Raw genomic sequence first — 19,825 nt, 5'->3', positions numbered from 1 at the left:
AATGAACATTTGACAAAGCAGATGCCTCACTTGTGGATAACAATTGATAATTCAAAGAGTGGGGTATGTGCTCATTCTTCTTTTTGAAATGTGTAAAGTTATAAATAGCTTTTGACATTATGTCGTACAAGCGAACGGATTGATTCGATGTGTTGAAAAGGTTGTAATCACATCCCTTAATTGTTATCCTGTTGCTCGGAAAAGGTAGTTCACAGCCCTTAATTGTGGAATTTTATTGTGTATATGAATATCCAAAGGATATGAACAGGATGCAGCGGATGCCATTATACATAAAATGGAATTGGATTTAGATAGACCTTGTATCTTACTAAGCCAAGACTTTGTAATTGTACATCCGATTACAAGCAACTAGAGTGTTTGACAGGGGTTACATTGATCACGCTTGGATCCGTTGTGTGTTTGACACCGTAAGGATGGGTCATACGATGGCAGATACTCACTTTATGATATAATATGTCGCCTTTACTAACATGTTCTGCCAATGGAAAAACTCATAAATTTATGACTTTAGCTAGTCCCTCGTTCCTTTTCGTTTGAAGGACACGTGTCTGAAGACAATATCTTTTGTATAAATCATGGTGTCGGATGACCTTCTATAACGAATTTCGGCGACTGTGTAAGGTAATTACTTTAAAATGTAAATTATAAATTCTCCCCTTTTACCCAAAAACCTTCTAATTTACCTCCCTTTTTACACATATCAATATGATTCTTCATCAAATATTCAAATTCATTTTGGCAGACCGTAATTTCTGCTTACTCGAGCATATCGTTTTTGTTGTAATACACGTTACCCGTATTCAAATAACTGTAATTAATGAAAGTTAAATGTTTAAAATTCAGCATTTTCTTTTAAGCAAATATTTTCTAAATGTGGACAATCAATTTTAAATAACATCCGGTTGGAAAAATAACTATTGTATAATACAAATTTTAATATTTTAACAAGTAAAGACTTCATACCTTTCATGAATGGGGCTGAACAATAATCTTATCCCATTCGTAATCTCCGAATAATCGGATGTATAAGATAAGAAATATATAGTGAACAGATCTACATACCTAAACGATTTTTAAGATAAATATAAAATAAAAAACAGGTAGGTACTTTGTGTGAGGATGCAAAGTTTCAGGCTTTTTGTGGTCTGCGTGTAAAAACTATGACTACGAATCACGTATTTCAACAATATATGACATAAACGTAACTATTTGATGAAATTTTATGAATTTTGAAGCTTCTATCCATAAAAAAGGGGCAAAAAATACAGTTTATATGGGGTAAATAATATATATACCACCGATCACAATGATTTTTTCAGACAACAATATATGCCATATACGTAAGCATTCGTTGAAATTGGAAGCCTCTAGCTCTTAAAATAGGGCAGCAATTACGAAAGGTTTCTTATCTGAACAATCGGTTGTGGGGGATATATACTATATATACGACCGATCTCATTAATTTTTTCAGGCAACAATATGTGCAATATACGAAATTATATGGTGAAATTTGAAACTTCAATCTGTTAAATTGGGTAAGATATTAAAAAATCATCTTCTTCTGAAAAATCGGTTGTATGGAGGATATATGCTATAGTGGTCCGATCCGGCCGGTTCCGACAAATGTCTAATCGGACACCCAAATACACCCGCTCACCAAATTTTGTCAAGATATCGCAAAAATTGAGGGACTAGTTTGCATACAAACAGACAGACGGACAGACGGACATGGCTAAATCAACTCAGCTCTTCAACCTGATTATTTCGGTATACCTAATGGTGGGTCTATCTATTTTTCTTTAAGGACTTACAATTTTGGGTTTCGTGACGAAATTAATATACCATTTCATTTTCATGAAAGGTATAATTATATCAAAAAGAGTACTAAAACGGAAGGAAGTAAACAAGATAAATCAACCCAACTGCATTAAAATATATTTTATAAATAAAAACGCCAGATACTTAGTTTTTAATTAAATAATAAGTTAGTGAGAGTAGCCTGGGGAAGCAGGATTGAGTATATGTACCCTCTTTCGCTGATCTACTAAGTAGGTACGACGAGTGAGAAAACTGAAGTGAACTTTTTTCAATTTATTTAAATACGAAAATGTGGAAAAAAATGATAATGTTGTCGAGCCCACTCACTTTAGCCCGACGTTACCAATTTTGGCTTGGGCTTCATACTGTTAAAAAATTATTGCTTGCTGTATCAATGCCCTTTTACGCGTAACTCCAGCGCATTTATACTGTCATCTCTCTCTGATAGTCTCAGACTTGATCATACGACTGCAATAAGATAGATAGAAGAGATCTCATGTAAAATGTGATATGATTTACTAAGCTAGGCTTATAAAGCTGTAATAAATAAATAAATAAATAAATAAAACCTCCACGTTGGAGTAGTCCATCAGATTTGCATCTAGCCAATTCGAAGTGAAGTGTCTAACAAGCTGTTTTTACTATGCCTGGATGACAAGACCCTTTAGGTGGTGCCTACTCTTGCAGGAAAGTGCATAGTGTGCAGGCATACTACTTACGAGCATAGTCTTAATAATGTTCCTCATAAAAATTGACCTTGGATAGCATCCGTCATGTCATCAAAGTCTTCTAACGGCGGCATTCCAAAAAACATGCAGTTTTGAAAGTGTTGGAATAAAGGGACATGGGTCTTAGAGCTGTTCGATCCACATTGCAATTGAAAAATGGTTGGTGCCGTATTGAGATACATTACATGCGGGACATATATTGTGTATTAGTGTACCTGCAGACTTCGCTCTGCCAGAAAGCTGGTTTACCTATTTACAAAAAGCTATCCACGCTTCCAGTCTTCATCATATCTCCCATTATCATCTACTTTATCTGCCATTTTTATACTCAGCGTGCTTTGCACACAGAGTATATTAACTTTGATTGGATAACGGTTGGTTGTACAGGTACAAAGGAATCGAGATAGATATAGACTTCTATATATCAAAATCATCAGTATCGAAAAACATTTTGATTGAGCCATGTCCGTCCGTCCGTCCGTTAGCACGATAACTTGAGTAAATATTGAGATATCTTCACCAAATTTGGCACACTTGCTTGTCTGGACCCAGAATAGATTGGTGTTGAAAATGAGCGAAATCGGATGATAACCACGCCCACTTTTTATATATATAAGATTTTGGAAAACACAAAAAACCTGATAATTTAGTAAATAATACACCTAGAGTATTGTAATTTGACGTGTGGACTGATATTGAGACTCTTGATAAAAATTTTGAAATATTGTTTACATTGGGCGTGGCACCGCCCACTTGTGATAAAATCAATTTTACAAATATTATTATTCATAAATCAAAAATCTTTATACCTATCGTAACAAAATTCGGCAGAGAGGTTGCCTTTACTATACGGAATGCTTTGAAAAAAAAAAAATTTACGAAATCGCTTAAGCACCACTCCCACTTTTATATAAAAGATTTTTAAAAGGGTCGTGGACGAATAAAATAACCTATATCTTTGCAAAAAAGGGCTTCATATCAATGGTATTTCATTTCCCAAGTGGATTTATAACAATAAATAGAAAAAAATTAAAATTTTTAAAAATGGGCGTGGCACCGTCCATTTTATGACTAAGTATTTTTTTTATTTCGGGAGCCATAACTCGAAGAAAAGTTAACGGATCGTAATAAAATTGGGTACACAAATTTTACCTGTAGTAGAAAAAGAAAAAATTGACGATATCGGTTAAAGAGCACGCCCACTTTTATATAAAATATTTTTTAAAAGGGTCGTAGGCGAAAATAATATGCTATATCTTAGCGAATAAGAGCTTTGTATCAATAGAATTTTACTTTCTTAATGGAATTATAACATTAAATTGGAAAACACTAAAATTTTTGAAAATGGGTTTGGCACAGCCCCTTTTATGACTAAGCAATTTTCTATGTTTCGGGAGCCATAACTCGAAGAAAAACTTACGTATCGTATTGAAATTGTGTACACATATTTACCTTATAGCAGAAAATAATTCTAGCAAAAATGGACGGGATCGGTTAAAGCCCACGGCAACTTAGATATAAAACAAGTTTAAAAGGGCCGTAGATTAGAATAATAAGCTAAAATAGTTTTGAATCAATGATATTTCACTTATCAAGTTTCATTGTAAGAGGAATGGGGAGACATTTTTTTAAACTGGCGGTGCCACTTGTTATGTAGAAAAGTAATTTATCTGAAATGAAATGTACAATTGAAGCTCACGCTGAGTATATAATGTCCGGTTACACCCGAACTTAGACACCTTTACTTGTTCTTCTTATTTTTATCCATACCTTCTTCCATTTATCTCTCTCCCACTTCCAAACCCGTTTCCACTCTCACTGCCAACCCCATTTCCAATTCCACTCCCAATTCCAGTTCCACTCCAACTCCCCCTCCCACACCCATTCCCAATTCTACTCGCATTGCTTCTCCCACTCCCAATTAAACTCCAACTCCCTCTCCCACTACTACTTTATCTTCAAATTTTCTTCTTATTTTTCAAATTTTCTTCTTATTTCTCCATACCTTATTCCATTTGTCTTCCTCCCGCTCCCATACCCCTTTTCCCTTCCACTACCACTCCCACTCCCTCACCGTCTCTCTCTCCCAACTTCACTCCCATTTCAAGTCCTTTCCCACCGCCGCCACCTCTCCCATGTATGAGACTTCTTTACCAAATACTGAATACCTGCTTCAAATAATTGCGGGGATGGAGCGAATTTAAGTTTTTCTTAATAGGGAGCGTGGCGCCGCCTTAATCATCAGTGAACGATAACGAACGAAAAAAACAAATGTTCGGAACAGGTCAAGCCGTTCTTGAGATTTAGAGAGACTGACGCATACCAATTTTTTTTACATATATATATTCTAATATTTATCATATTTACGCACGTTTTAAGCCTTCCCTGGACTTCCAAAAATTATTCAAAAACAAAATTAGCCAAACGGTCCAGCCCTTCTCGAGTTTTAGCGAAACTGATGAAAAGCAAGTAACTGATATATATATTATATATGTATGCCGGGGTTGATTCTGGATAAGTAAGAGTTTAGCCTATTGCAGTATCCAGATCGAAGTTGTGCCAGAGTGACGCGCGTCTTTCTGGGGAGATTGCTTTCCTCAACTGCGAGTTTCGGGTATTTGTCATTGAGAACGGTGTTGATCGGCCATTTATTGGCAAAGTACTTTGCCGGCTCATGGAGTACACAAATAAATTGCGAACTGAACCAAGAACCTCACCAAAGAACAGTACCTGTAGCGCTAGATTTGTCAAAAGCTTTTCACATGGTCAATCACACCACGCTACTGCAAGACTTGGAAGGATCTGCCCGTAGTCTCAGAAGGTGGATCGCAAATTATCTGTGTGGTCGCAGGGAATCGATCCAGTTTAGGAATGTATCATCAAAATTAAGAAGAACTAAAGAAGGGGTGCCGCAGGAAGGTATCCCATTCCAAACATTGTGTCCTACGCCGTTGACTGCACGATTACGTCAACAGGTCAAGGCCCCCATTGCTCAGCTGTGCTGTAAAATTAACAACTATCACTCTTGTCTTCCCAGCTTTATGACCTGGAAAAATGTTTCACTATTACCGACCAAATCTTCGGCCATCTTATTTACAATGTCGATGGCATCAAGCTTCCGACTATTCTTCATCCAAACATTTTGGGTGTGACGCTCGATCAGGCTCTGCATTTTGGAAAGCATGCAGCCGTAATTATACGTAAAGTTCAGAGCCGTAAAAAATGTTCAACTCCTCGCTGGCAGCACCTGGGACAAAGACAAAGAAACACAGCTACCTATAAACGGTCTTTTATCGCTAGCTTGTCGAGCTTAAAAGAAAATTTGCAGGCCTGTCAAAAGACCGCACTTAGAACCGCCACGATATGTCGTCTTTATATAGCGAGGTACGCCGCACAGTGGAACGAAATTGAAAATTTGGGACTTAGGACTTTAAATGTACATTTTCGTATTCTGTGATCTTTTTCCATAATTTTTTGTTATATAACATTTTTTCGTAAAACCTGATTTAAAAAAGACACTTTTAGTAAACGGGTTTCATAGCGACATACCCTAACAAGAATATGTGTACATCTAGGTATTTTTTCCAATTTCCAGCAATTTTGGCTTCACTAAAATATTTTTTACTATTCAGACTGGTTTATTGGTTGACGTGGTAAAGCAAGGGCACGGTACAACGAATGGTGGAAATACCACTAGACGATTTTTCGTTGACATTAAAACTACCGCCTCTATAACTGGTGTTAGTGAAAATCTCATTCAAAGATTGTCTATAATATTAGGGGCACTTTCATGTGGGTGTCCAATAAATGTACAAAAGTTCAACATGTACGCCAGAGAAACCATTCGAGTTTACGTCGAACTATATGAATGGTATTACATCCTTCAAGTGTACATAAAATTTTAGTACACGGAGCTTCAATAATAGAGAATTTTGGTTCCATTCCTATAGCAAAGTTGTCCGAAGAAGCCGCTGAATCCAGAAGTAGAGATTTTAGAGCATATCGTTGAGACCATGCAAGAAAAATAAGCCGCAAAGCCACAAATGAGGACATTTTAAATAATTTGTTAGTTACTTCTGACCCATTTATTTCATCGAGGAGATCGAAATTACCTAGTAAGCATGAGAAAATATCCGAAGAAGTGAAATCTCTACTACTCCTACCGCAAAACCTCGACTATGATACAGAAAACTAAATATTTTAGTTTCTCAATTTTAATTGGGTACGAATATACATACTACATATGAAACGCAACATTTACTTAAAATAATAAAAAAAAAATTTTTTTATTTTTTGGTCATATACCTACATATATGTATGTTTGGAGATTTCTTTAGTTACTCTTTTGGTACTAACGAACAAGCTAGAATAGTAAGTGATGTATATTGGAACGATTTTCCGTCATCCCTTGTCAAATTTGGTTTTGAGACAAACCGGGTTCGGCGTTGTGCCATCATCAGTGTCGATTTTCGTTCTGATCTGTTGTTGTCGTTTGTCCTGTATTTATAGTTCGTAGGTATATGAGCAGGTATTGTCAAATTGATGCTTGTGTATATTTAGTTATGTGTATGTGCTGTGTGTTCATTCAGAACCGAGGGTGGTTTACTAATCGATTTGTGTGGCTGACTGGGGTAGGTAGAAATCTGTGATTTTAGTCGTTTGACCTTCTTTGTCGGTTTTTTGTTTTGGTGTGTTAATTGTTTTGTGTTTATTTGTTGTTGTGTGATTGTCTGTTGTACCTGGGTGATTAAGTTGTTTCCTGTAAACAAGTTTTAAAGGCTCGAATATTGTGTCAGAAATTGTGTTTATCTGTTCGTTTATTATTCTACCGTCGAATGTTTTCTGTTTGTAGATTTCCATGTTTTCGACTACGTTGAGACGTCGGCCTTTTTCTTGTATGTGAAGAACCCTAACTGTTTTATTGATGTTTGCTGGGGAACATTCATTCTCGACCATGTGATTCGCGAAGTTATACTCTGGTATAATGTTTGGATTCCGTATTTTTTTTTGTTGTAATCTCTAATATGTTCTCTGAACCTCGTTCTTATTTGCCATCCTGTTTGTCCTATGTAACTATGCTGGCATCCGCAGGTAAGCTTGTATACGCCGTGGCTGGTAAACGTATCCTCAGAGTTAATGTTAGTTCTTAGTTTTCGCCCTAGATTGTTCGATGTTTTGAATGCTGTGTTAATGTTGTATTTTTTAAAGAAGTTTGCCAATTTATGTGTTGCTTTTCCAGTATATGTCATAGTCGTCCAGCTATTATTTTCCTTTTCATTATTTCTTTTTGGTTCTCCATTTGTCCTTCTGAGCTTATCTACTAGTGCTTTTTTATATCCGTTGTTTGCAGCGATATTATATATGACTTCAAGTTCTCTCTTATATGCCTCTTGTGTAAGAGGTGTTCTTTCAAGTCTATGTACCAAGTGCCTTAATGCTGCATTTTTATGCTGTTGAGGGTGATTTGAGGTATTATGTAATATTATGTCGGTGGCCGTTGACTTTCTATATATGTCATACTTAAATCTTTTGGCTTCTCTATCGTGGAATAGTAAGCATCATAAAAAAAAAAATTTACGAACAAGCTGGAATAGCTAAATTTTTGATTTGAACCTTTTTTGGATTGTTAAATGCAAATTCAATATAAAAAAATTTATTGCATAATTAATTATCAAATATTTTTTTTTTAAATATTACCCAGAATTAAAAAGTGATTCGCAATACTAACATTGAAAAAAACAACAACAAAAAATATTTTTGTTTTTAAATTCTACCCAAAATTAAAAAGTGATTCGCAGTACTAAAAAAAAAAACAAAAAACAGAAAAAAACGCGAACCTTTTCGAACCATGAAACCGAGTACATTGCATAGTATATAACCCTAACTATATAAATAAATTAATGAAGTTTTGAGGAATTGTGAGGAAAATTAGTTAACGGTAGAAATGTGATTTTTCCATACATAAAATTTTTTTATTTGCTATAACTTTTTTGTTTAAGACTTTATGAAAAAATACTCATATATAAAAACGTCACGTAAGGAGACTTAAAATCAATCCCCATCAAAGTCTTTTGTTATTAACTAATATTTTTTTCATTTCCCTAAGTCCACTGAAAGCCAAATCCAGCCCACTGTGCGCGGGTGTTCAAAGCAGCCCATACCATTCCCTGAAATAGTATATTAATTCTTCGTGTGTTAAGTTGTGTTGGAATCCTACCACGTCCTTTCGAAAGAATCGGGATGTGCGAATATATCTGTTTGAACAACATTGATATAAACTAATTACCTGTTTGTTGCCATCTGCAGTTAAATGTTATTATTGTTTTGTTTCTTTAATTAATTTGAAATTAATATTTAATATTTTTCCACACAACAACTTTTATTGCTTTCATATTTAATTAGCTTTTCTGTGGCTTTGTGTTTTTCTTTCTTTTTTTCTTGTTATTTATACATATTACATAATTACTTTTTTTTCTTGTCTTGTGCACAGATTGCTGAATCCAAAAATTGTACGTGCTTGCACTGTTATTCTAACGGACTGGGATCAAATACCAACAAAATCATTAAAAGCAACAGTGACCATATTACATCGCATAGCCGTAGGTTGCTCTTGTCCAGCTATGTTGTATCAGGTAAATAAGAGCTTACATTACGTATGTCCTTACACATATATGAATACTTATCTAATGATTTTTATGGAAATGATGAAACAATTTGTTCCACAGAAGTTAAGTTCTTATTCCCGCCATTCATTTGAGTCTCATGAATCCCTCTATGTTTTCTCATCCTAACAAATATTGCAAGCGAGTATCACGTCCGAATGAAATGAAATGCTACTCGATTCAGATGAGCCGATATTTTCGTATATTTTCGATCACTAACATCGATTCAAGTGGTGGTTGGTCACCGTGTGTTGGTGATTACGAAAATGTGAAGTGAAGCTATCTGATGGATCGCCAGGCTCCATTTTTTCTCTAACTTAACTAGCGATGCTCAAAACGGCCCTTAGAGAAATCATTTTTTTTCCCAAACATCGATCCTTCATAGCATCCGAGTTTGGATGTACAAGTTTTCTGATGCAAATTCTACTACCCTCTCATTTTATTCCCTTGTTTGCCATTGGTTTGTATTGTAACGAATTTTCTGCAAATCCTCTTATTTGCCCTTTTGCTAGGTTCGTATCGCTAAACTGTTGAATAAATAACTCCAATATTGAATAATGGAAAAATGGCCTACTTCACAATAACACTCAAACTGTGCAACGAATAGTTTGCTTAATAACCAAACTGATTGCTTAAAGGAAACTGACTTTCAAAATAATACTGCTATTGCTCGCTAGATATCGTCTTAGTCGTAACTGCTTGACAACTCAAATCAAACTGAATTACAGCGCCTCTACATCTGTCGCCTTTTATACTCTTTGGTTTCTTCGTTCGCATCTTCTAGACGCTTCCAGAATCTACTAGTACAGTAGCTCTCAAACTTCTCAGCTGTAACTACAATTGCACAATTTTATAGTTTTTCTCATTGCATACTTATAGGAGTATCTCAGATATATGCATGTATTTGTGCATTGACTCTCTGCTGCTCGTACACGTACATGGTACATATATGTAGACGCAGTTATTGTTTCGTTTATGTAGATACATGATGATTGAATTATTGATGTGCATTCACGTCACTGCTTAGCATCGGCTTAGAGCTGGCAGCACTCCTTAGTTTTGCTAATATTCATAACAGTATGCAGTAGACAACTCCACTAATGCGTTCGTATCTACAGTCAGTAAGCACTCCACTCCGTTCATTTGAGAGATGGAGATTATGAGAAACTCACTTGAGAGAGCCAGCTCGCTTTAGTTAAACGCTTCAATTGATTTGGAGATTTCCTCATATCCTTCAGCTTTGCTGTTAGGACCCCGTGTTGTTGAAACTGCTATTATTTTTAGTTGAATAACGTGCAATGTGACCTGCATACCTACTTACTTACTTTGGCGCTTAACCGTTTAAATGATTATGGCCGTCCAACAAGGCGCCCCAACCTCTTCTTTGGTGCGTTAACTTGCGCTAATTGGTCACATCAAGGAGATTTTAATCGTTTTCCTCCTGGTCCTTCCAGTGGAGTAGGAGCCGTCCTCTTGCTCTGCTTCCGCATGCGGCTTCCAATATGAATACCCTCTTGGCATAACGTAGCCGCTACGTTTTAATTTGCTGGACTGTGTTAACGTCTGCACGAAACTCGTACCGGTCAACATTAAATCTTCTTTGGTACTCGTCATTGCCAATGTGTAGTTGTCTGTAAATTTTTCCAAGAACTTTTCTCTTGAACACTCCTAGCAGGTACTTCGTTTTGTCCTCATTCTTATAAAGCGAGCCGCTTGATCCAAGACAGTCGCCCGCTTGTAGCTGCATGGCTTATGGTGATAATATGCTTCTGATGATGACTTAGTGGCCTAGCTAGGTTGTCGCCTTCTCACATAAGCTCATCACCAAACGGATGCTCAATGACTACCCAGAGGATACTTGGTCGTAAACGATCAGATGTAGTGAGCTGCTTGAACTGCATGCAAAGGAATCACCTTGGCCATTCCCTGGTGTATGGCAATCAGAAGCTTTTCCCACTATCGTGGTCTTCTATTAATATTATCAAATATGAAAACACTAAGAATTTATGTTTTGTATGAGAGATTGAGCTCAATTAGCTCTTTAATATAGGAAAAATTACTAATTACTTAATTAGCTGTCTGTGTGAAAACGCTATTACGCTATTCTGTTTTGCGTAGAACAGTGTAAACTCTGAATTGTTTCCTCAGCACGATAGTGTGGCCATTACAACAACTTTTAAGCAATAACTACGATTACAGTAATTAAATTTTGTGCCTAATTCTTTCAAAATGGTCCGTGGTACGATTATTTTACGATTACTTATATCGTAATCACCTTTTAATCGTAATCCCTAACAGCCAACTCTGACTATCTGTCTGTTTGATTACACATACAAGCCATATGTAATTAAAATATGTATATAAGCCCAAGAAGATTTTCTAAACTAAAACTTTGTTCTTTTACATCTCATTCCTAAATTACGGTTAAGTAAATTGAGATGTTGCATTCTTTTTGCAGCAAGCATATGCAAAATTAAACCACAAAAAAAGGCACACACGCGCACAATTTGCTGACAGTGGTAAATACGAAAACAGGTAAAAACGTGCTGAGCTAAGAACTTTGCAGACGTTTTGTGTGAAAGTTGCGAGTTTAATTGTGATTTTGAATTTTAATTTGGACCCTGGAACCTACAATGAAATGTTAGTCCACGTTTTATTCCTTTGCATTTGAGAGTTAAGAGCTAGCACCGTGCTGCTCTCATAAGGATTCATATATGCACACAAGTGCCGTTTTTACATACACACTTACATACATAGGTAAAATTTTAATTTCAATTTCAAATTTTGTCTGTTTACTTGGCGGTGGTGAACACACATGCATACATACATGTATAGGCAGCATTTGTTTGCCTGCTTTATGTTGATTTTATTCTAGAGTTTGTTGAATTTCCGCCGTGTTCTCGCACGCAAAGCAAACATAAATCAAAGTCAATGGCAAAAATAACCTAGCAAAATGAACATCAGCAAAAACCGCCAATGAGCTTCTAAATAAAAACGTATCTGCATGTATGTAGCTACTTAAAAGTAGTCGAGTTTGCGTTGGAAAGCTTTCCCAAAAAACATTTTTGTCAATTCTCAGTTTGAGATTTGAGAATCAGTCCATTTCTCACATTTCAAACGTTAGTTTTCAAATCCATTTCAAATAACCGTTGATAGCATTCTCAAGCTAAAAGGCATATTTTTAATATGGAATTTTTCTTTATTTTCAAATTGAGAATTTTTGGATTCTCAACTTTTTCTCAAACGAGAATAAAGCGGAACGAAATGGAATCCACTGTTGTGTCACTTTCGGTAAGCAAATTTATTATTTGCATCACTTCACTTTAGGTTTATGCATAACAGTGGCGTAGCCAGAAAATTGCCGTGGGGGGGTTCAAAAAAAAATTTTTTTTTTTCAGTTAAATAAATAAAAAAAAAATTTGTGTTTAGCTTTAATATTAACGTACGTGTATTTATAATAAGATATGAAAAAGGTTACATTAAAAACTCAAGCGTACGCGTCGGCTTTTCTTTGCCATTTCATCAACGCACATACGTAGATTTTAGACATTTAGGCGGCCATAATTGATTTCTGAAAGTTGCCACAATTACAAAAAAAAAGCACTCCCTCAGCTTAAGAATTGACAGGGGAACAATAATTCTACCCCTTCCCAGCCATCGCATACCTGGTATTAGCTGTCAAGTAATCGGAATTGAGCTATTTCTGAAATGCGCGTTATAGTTTTTTTTAACCTACGTGAAATCGCATGTTTTAACGTGATTATTTTAAGTTTTAAGACAATTGAATTGAGTAATTGTGATGAATTCCGATATTTCAGGTAAATACTAACATTATTAATGGTGTTTGTGATTTTTAAAAGTTATAAATTGATAAGGAACCTATTTTATTTAGGATTTATTATTTTTAATTTTTTTTTATTTTTGGTGTTCAAAACCAGTTTTGTTATGTTTCCAAGTCCGTCGAAGTGAAAACTAGTTTTGAACATGGTGCTTGGCACAATTAGCTTGCAAACTGCATTAAATTTAGCTGCAGATACTTGCAGATAGCGGGTTTGATAGAGGGTTTGACACACCCTTGTTGCTGTACAACAAGAAGCCTCAATGCGCAGGTATTTTTTAGTGTTACACAGTGTAATATCTATTTTTAACATAACCGATTGATTACACAAATTATTATAATTTTTCATTTATTAAACAGTTTTAAGAAGATATAGGCAATAAAATATTTTTGGCCGCCTAAAACTTGAGAATCTACTTATGTGCAACGGTAACAATTTGATCACAGTGGATGCTTAGTGATGCACAGCCATTCAATCTATTTTCACTCATCGTGTTTCTCAAATAGTTTTTAATCAGCCTAAGAGTTGAAAAAGATCTCTGGTTCGTTGCCGTTGTTACTGGAAGCGTACACAAGATTTTCAACAACATGTGAACATTAGGAAAAGCCACAGAATCGCATTCCTGTAATATTAATCATAGATAAATTGATAAAAAAGAAAACCGAATTACCTCCTTCAGGAATAAGTAGAACTCATGCTTTTTGGGCCTATGAATGAGATCTAACGTATACGTATATAAAATTCAAAAGAAAGAAACTGATCGAATAGAAAAAAATTTTACTTAAAAAAAGTCATATCTACACGGAAAAAACACTAATGTGTTTTTTACATTTTAAAATGTGAAACACACATTATTTTTCATTTATCAAATAATTTGAATTTTACATTTTTGAAATGTGTTTTTGGCATGCAAAAAAATGTAGATATTACATTATAATAATGTGTTTTCCACATGGAAAATAGTATCCAATTTGCATTATATATCAAAATAGGAAATGTGTGCATCAAAAAATGCTGTAAATTTAACATTATTTAATATTTGCCTTTTCATTCCGATGAATGTAATCGCTGTTAAGGCAAACGAGCAAACGCCTGAATTGATTATATTCACTCATGCAATAAGTTGGTTGATTTTAAATCAATGTCGATTATGTTCGTTTAAGCAAGTTGCATCATTGAACACGATCATGTTGCCGTTGTTGCCGAACGTTGTTGTGTTCGATTTTTGTTGTTCTGTGATATGTATGTAGATGGTCGTTAGGCAAATTTACAAGGAAACTTCTTTATGAAATTATAGTAAAAGTTAACATGTTCATTTATATATTTAATAAATTGCAGAATTATTATGAAACAGAGTATGATTAAAATGTATAAGTGTTCACTTCGTAAACTCCCCCCCCCCCCCCCCCGTCGCTACGCCCCTGATGCATAATGTAGTACAATATCACTTAATATTATTAAAATGTATAAATACTTCCTTATTTTTTCACTGTATGTCCACCCATATAAATCCCTTGTTTACATTTCCAGCTAAATTAATCAAATTAGAGATCGACGAATTATCAACGGCACTATCGACGACACTATCGATAGCATTGATGTAAAATAAGCATGTTGTACTATGTTTTATTTTATTTTTGGGTTTCATGAACACCTATTATGTACTTTAAAATTTAGACACATTGGCGCAAAAAGCATTCACATTATTATTAACGAAAATATTCCATGATATCGATGGTTTTCAACCAAAATGGAACGAAATGCAAGTATATCTCAAACCATTCTCAAGTTGAAGAACAACGTTTGAGAAAAAGTTGAGAGAATATTTAGTTTCAAATGATAAATAATGCTAAATATCAAACTGACAATTAATGTTTTCTCAAACAATTTAGAGAAAAACATTTTCAAGTATGTCTCAAATTATTCTCAAGTTTAAAATCGACGTTTGAGAAAAATTTGAGATAATATTTTCTTTCAAAGAATAAATAATGTTGAATATCAAACTGAGAATCACTGTTTTTCTCAAACAATTGCGATTTTTGTTTTCAGTGTTTGTTGGGTTCTTTCTCTTTGTGTATGTGCACTTGTATGTGTGTGATTTGTATAAAATATATTTAGAATTGCCAGCATCAATGACAGCCGTTGTTGTAACCACACAATGACAGCCACAGGCGCTGTATTTAGCGTAAGCCGGTCGCTTCTGGCCTAAAGTTCATTTAGTTAGTTTAGTCTGGCCTCATACGATATGGTATGCCTCTGTGTATCCTTACAATGGCATAATCTGCCATGCTGCTTAACTGCCGGCTGTGTATGAATTTTATTAGTGTGAATACAATGTAGAGAGAGCCTGTGTAAATAAACATATAGCGAAAGTTTCAACATCTCTGTTACGTTTCCCTTACTTGCCACTCTTTCTCTTCCTATATTCTGTAGTTAATACTATATGTTATTTATATACCTGAGTGTGCTCAGCAAAGGTAGTGTGCTGCAGCTCTTTAATCTGTAAACATTTTTGTTCAGGGTATGGGGAAATTCTTATTGTAAGCGTAACATGTAACTGTAAGCGTGGTCTTTGTATGAGGTATGCTATATGGGAGATTCAAGTAGTAGGTACTACTTATATAATGGCTGGCGTAGCGTGTATTATTAGTAAATGTACTGTAGGAATGAAGGAATAGTGTTTGGTATTAGTATGCTGTATGGAGTAATACAAAATGAGAGCGTTAGTGCAGTCACTACACTGTGGCGTAACGTGGGAACATAGTAGGTAAAGTTACTCAAGGCAAACACGTCACCTACAAATAAATTAAAGTCACTCAGTATAAACATAATTTTTAAACGGTTTTATTTAGCTTGGCTCTATGTAGCGAGCGAACAGAATTTTTTTAGTAGAGGATATTGATGACAATTTGTGATTGGCCGCACCTATTGGATGTGACGAAGCACTGCCTCAACAATAACAGCAATATAGTAAACTACAAAAAAGATAATTGATTTAAAATAAAATAAAATTATTTTTTTTATAATTTATTAAATGAACAAAATATAAAATACTTATTACTAAGAATTAATGAGCTTAACACCGGCTTATAATAATTGGATATTCAATTATTATGTTTTCCTAAGACAAACTGGAATAAACTGAATTAAGCAAGGAAACAAATACAAGCAGGATAACCTAGTGGTTAAGGCAACTGTAATTTCACCGTGTGATTCGCGGTTCGAATCTCGGTGAAACCTTTGATAACATTACGTTATTGCCTGATGATGATTACGTGGCGGTTTTCGAAATGATACCATCACAATATGCCAGTAAATGTTTCATTCTTTCTTTTCAGTTTGTCTTAGAAAAACATAATAATTGAATATTAAATTATTATAAGCCGGTGTTATACTGTTTTCACACAGACGGCTTATTGAATTATAAAGGCAGCTTTCTACATTAAGACGCGTATTGAGCTCAATTTTCCCTACAAAATTTGAATCTATAATTATTTCATTAGTGACTAATCGAATGCCTAATGAAGTCAAAAGCACAATGCAAATCTTAGTTTTTGGTATGCTCAGTGCTTAAAAATGTCATTTGTCAAAGCAAATGTCATTGTCTGTCATATAGCGTTGTCATTTTATTCGCTTGACATTTCATCCTTGATACTAATCGGGCAGTTATTTCTGTGTGAAAGCAAAAAATTTACGATTTCATTAGAAGGTGAAATGAGATCATTAAGTTTCTGTGTGAAAACAATTAAGCTCATGAATTCTTAATAATAAGTATAATATTGAACACACCATTAAAAAACAAACAAACAAAAAATAAAATAAATTAAAACAAATAAATGTTATAAAATTAACAAAAAATAAACAAAAAATACAAACTGTTATATAATAAAATAGAATACTGTTAAATAAAATAAAATTTAAAAAAAATTATTAAAAAATAAAATAAATTAAAATAAATGAAAATAAAATACAAAAATATAATGAACAAAAAAGTATGAAATAAAATAGCGTAAAATGAAACAAAATAAATAAAAAAGCAAAATAAAATAAAACGAGAAAATAATAAATTAAACTAAAGTAAAGTTAAATAAAATAAAACAGAAAAAAGTAAAATAAAATAAAACAAAATGAAAGAAAATAAATTGAAACAAAATAAAATAAAGTAAAATAAAATAAAATTAATTCGATTTTGAATCGTAGAGTTGTCCGTTGGATATCGAAACCTTTTGGTTTTAACATCAAACTATTATCGATATGTTATCAATGTGTTATCGAATTATCACCAACTTCTTATTTGGTTTTTATCGATTTCTTTTCAAAAAGTTGTCGATACTTAACGGTATGTTATAGATATTTAATTGAAGTTTTACCAAATTGGTGGGAATTTAATACATACTTATACTATGGGTGTCGCTCACATTTAACTTTTTATGCTATATTGTTGTTAGTTAAAAATTTTGTTTATAATTACGGTTCTTTATTTGTTTACTTTTTATGTTTATTTTCTTTTTTGTCATATCAAATTTTAAATTAATTGACCTGGTACATCCAACGATATAAGTCAAATGTATGTATACATGTAATTTTGTATTTTTTATTATAATACTTGTATTTTTCTATTTCTATTCCTGAAGATGACTTCTAATTGAAGTCGAAATATCGCTAAATAAAAAAACGACAATATATATATATATACAAATAAAAAGTGTTTGTGTGTTATTTAATATTGTATGGCCTCGAGCTCGACAATTTACAAACTAAAGGCCAAAAAACCAACAAAAAAATAAGTTTTACCAAATTCTTATCGGCGTTTAGTCGAAAATTTGAAGATTTTGTTATACAAAAACGTATCTAAAAGTTATCGATTTCTTATCAGAGTACTACAAATTTGATATTGACATATTACTGATTTGTTAACGACTACTCATAGATTTGTTATGAAACAGAAACTAATAAAACTTCAATATAAAATCGATGAGTCATGTGTGAGCATTCGATAACAAGCCGATAAAAAACAACTAAGAAGGCAATAAGAAGCTTATAATAAATCGGAAACTTCACAACAGTAGCTCGATATCAATAATAAACCGTAAACAAAACAAGAACACGTCAGTATCCGGAACAATTTGTTTCTGGTAAAGCTAGCAGATAACTCGAAGATAAGTTCGCTATCGATAACAAGCTTCTAATAAAAAATACATTGGCTGTATCGATTGTGATAGATGAGAAACCGAGGAAGCTCTTTCCAATAGCCCAAAATTACATTTTTTGAAACGCTACTTCTATATAGGTTTAACTTCATCCCTTGGCCGAACTCTAGTTAACTTAAAAACATTAGTTTGCTAGACGTACTTTTTGTGCAGTATCAGAATCCACAAGGCCAGATAATAATAAGAAAAGGGCAACGAAGATTCGTTTAAGCTAATCTAGAGGTCATACATACATACACCACACACAATGCTGCATGGGTTGTTTGGCACGCATGTAGAAAAGCGGGATATTCCGCACTATGATCAGCGGATACTGTACAATGATAAACTCAGAGAAAGACTGATTACACAAGTTTACAAATTCAGGTCAACTTTTGGATCTGAGCAGATGAGAACGATTCTTAACTATATTTAATATGCTGAATTTGAATCTGCATTCAGTTTTTTAAGATTGATTCTAGTTTCCGAGTTCTCGCATGATAGCACCGTTGTGCTGTTATAGCAACTTTTAAATAGTGGCACTGCTTGATAAGGCATTTCAACTATAACTGTAAAATAAATTAAGTGATTACAGCAAATAAAAATGCAGAGGCAGTGTAGCAAAGTTGATTCAAAGTGTTTTTGTTACGTTTGTGGTTGTTATATGAATAAAAAAAATGGCAAAATAATAAAAAATGCGCTCAAAGATGCGTATCTGCACTACTTTGGTTTCAGAGTAGCAGACACTCATAAATCATGGATATCGACATTTATTTCAACAGGTAATTGGTATCTTAACTGGGATGCAATCTGGATTCACCAAATTTTCTTGTTTTTTATGCTTGTGGGACAGCCACGCAACTGAACATCATTATGTGAGAAAAGAATGGCAAAGTCGTACTCAATATGAGCCTGGACAGCAAAACGTCTCCGCTGAACCACTTGTAAATCCACAAAACAATTTTCTGCCACCTCTTCACATTAAAATAAGCCTCATAAAGAACTTCGTCAAAGCATTAAACCGTGAAGGACCGGCTTTTCAGTACTTAGTCAAGTTGTTTCCTAAATTGTCATATGCAAAAATCAAAGAAGGAATATTTGTCGGACCAAATATTAGAAAATTAATGGCTGATAAAAAATTTACAAAAATGTTTAACGCCCGATGAAGCAGCCGCGTGGGCATCTTTTCAAAATATCGTTCACCAGTTTCTTGGTAATCACAAATCCCCTAATTTTAAGGAAATTATTGGCGATATGTTGGAAAATTATCGAAAGATTGGAGCTAGAATGTCTCTAAAGATGTATTTTCTGCATTCCCATCTTGGTTTTTTTTCCGAAAACTTGGGTGATACGAGCGACGAACAAGGAGAGCGGCTACACCAAGATCTAGCCAAATTTGAAAGACGATACCATGGATTTTGGGATGAGGGCATGATGAGCGACTACTGTTGGACTCTAGTGCATGCAACAGATACTAAAAAATACAAAAAGCAAAGTTCCACCAATCTTCATTTCTGATTTGTTACTTTTAAGTTAATAAAATGAATATTATTTGACAAAAATCTTTA

The 19,825-nt window shown here is 34.1% G+C and overlaps 1 protein-coding gene across 1 annotated transcript in view; it reads left to right on the top strand.

Moving 5' to 3' along the window:
* Window positions 1-19,825, top strand: part of LOC137240882 (protein timeless homolog) — a 161,077-nt gene that overhangs the window by 122,075 nt on the left and 19,177 nt on the right. The window contains exon 5 of the mRNA XM_067767814.1: window positions 9,058-9,199. Within this exon, the coding sequence (XP_067623915.1) occupies window positions 9,058-9,199 (142 nt within the window). The remainder of the gene's footprint in view (window positions 1-9,057; window positions 9,200-19,825) is intronic.

Source organism: Eurosta solidaginis, chromosome 1 (genome assembly GCF_040869045.1).
Source record: "Eurosta solidaginis isolate ZX-2024a chromosome 1, ASM4086904v1, whole genome shotgun sequence".
Lineage (NCBI taxonomy): Eukaryota > Metazoa > Arthropoda > Insecta > Diptera > Tephritidae > Eurosta > Eurosta solidaginis.
This window is presented reverse-complemented; position numbering and strand designations above follow the sequence as displayed.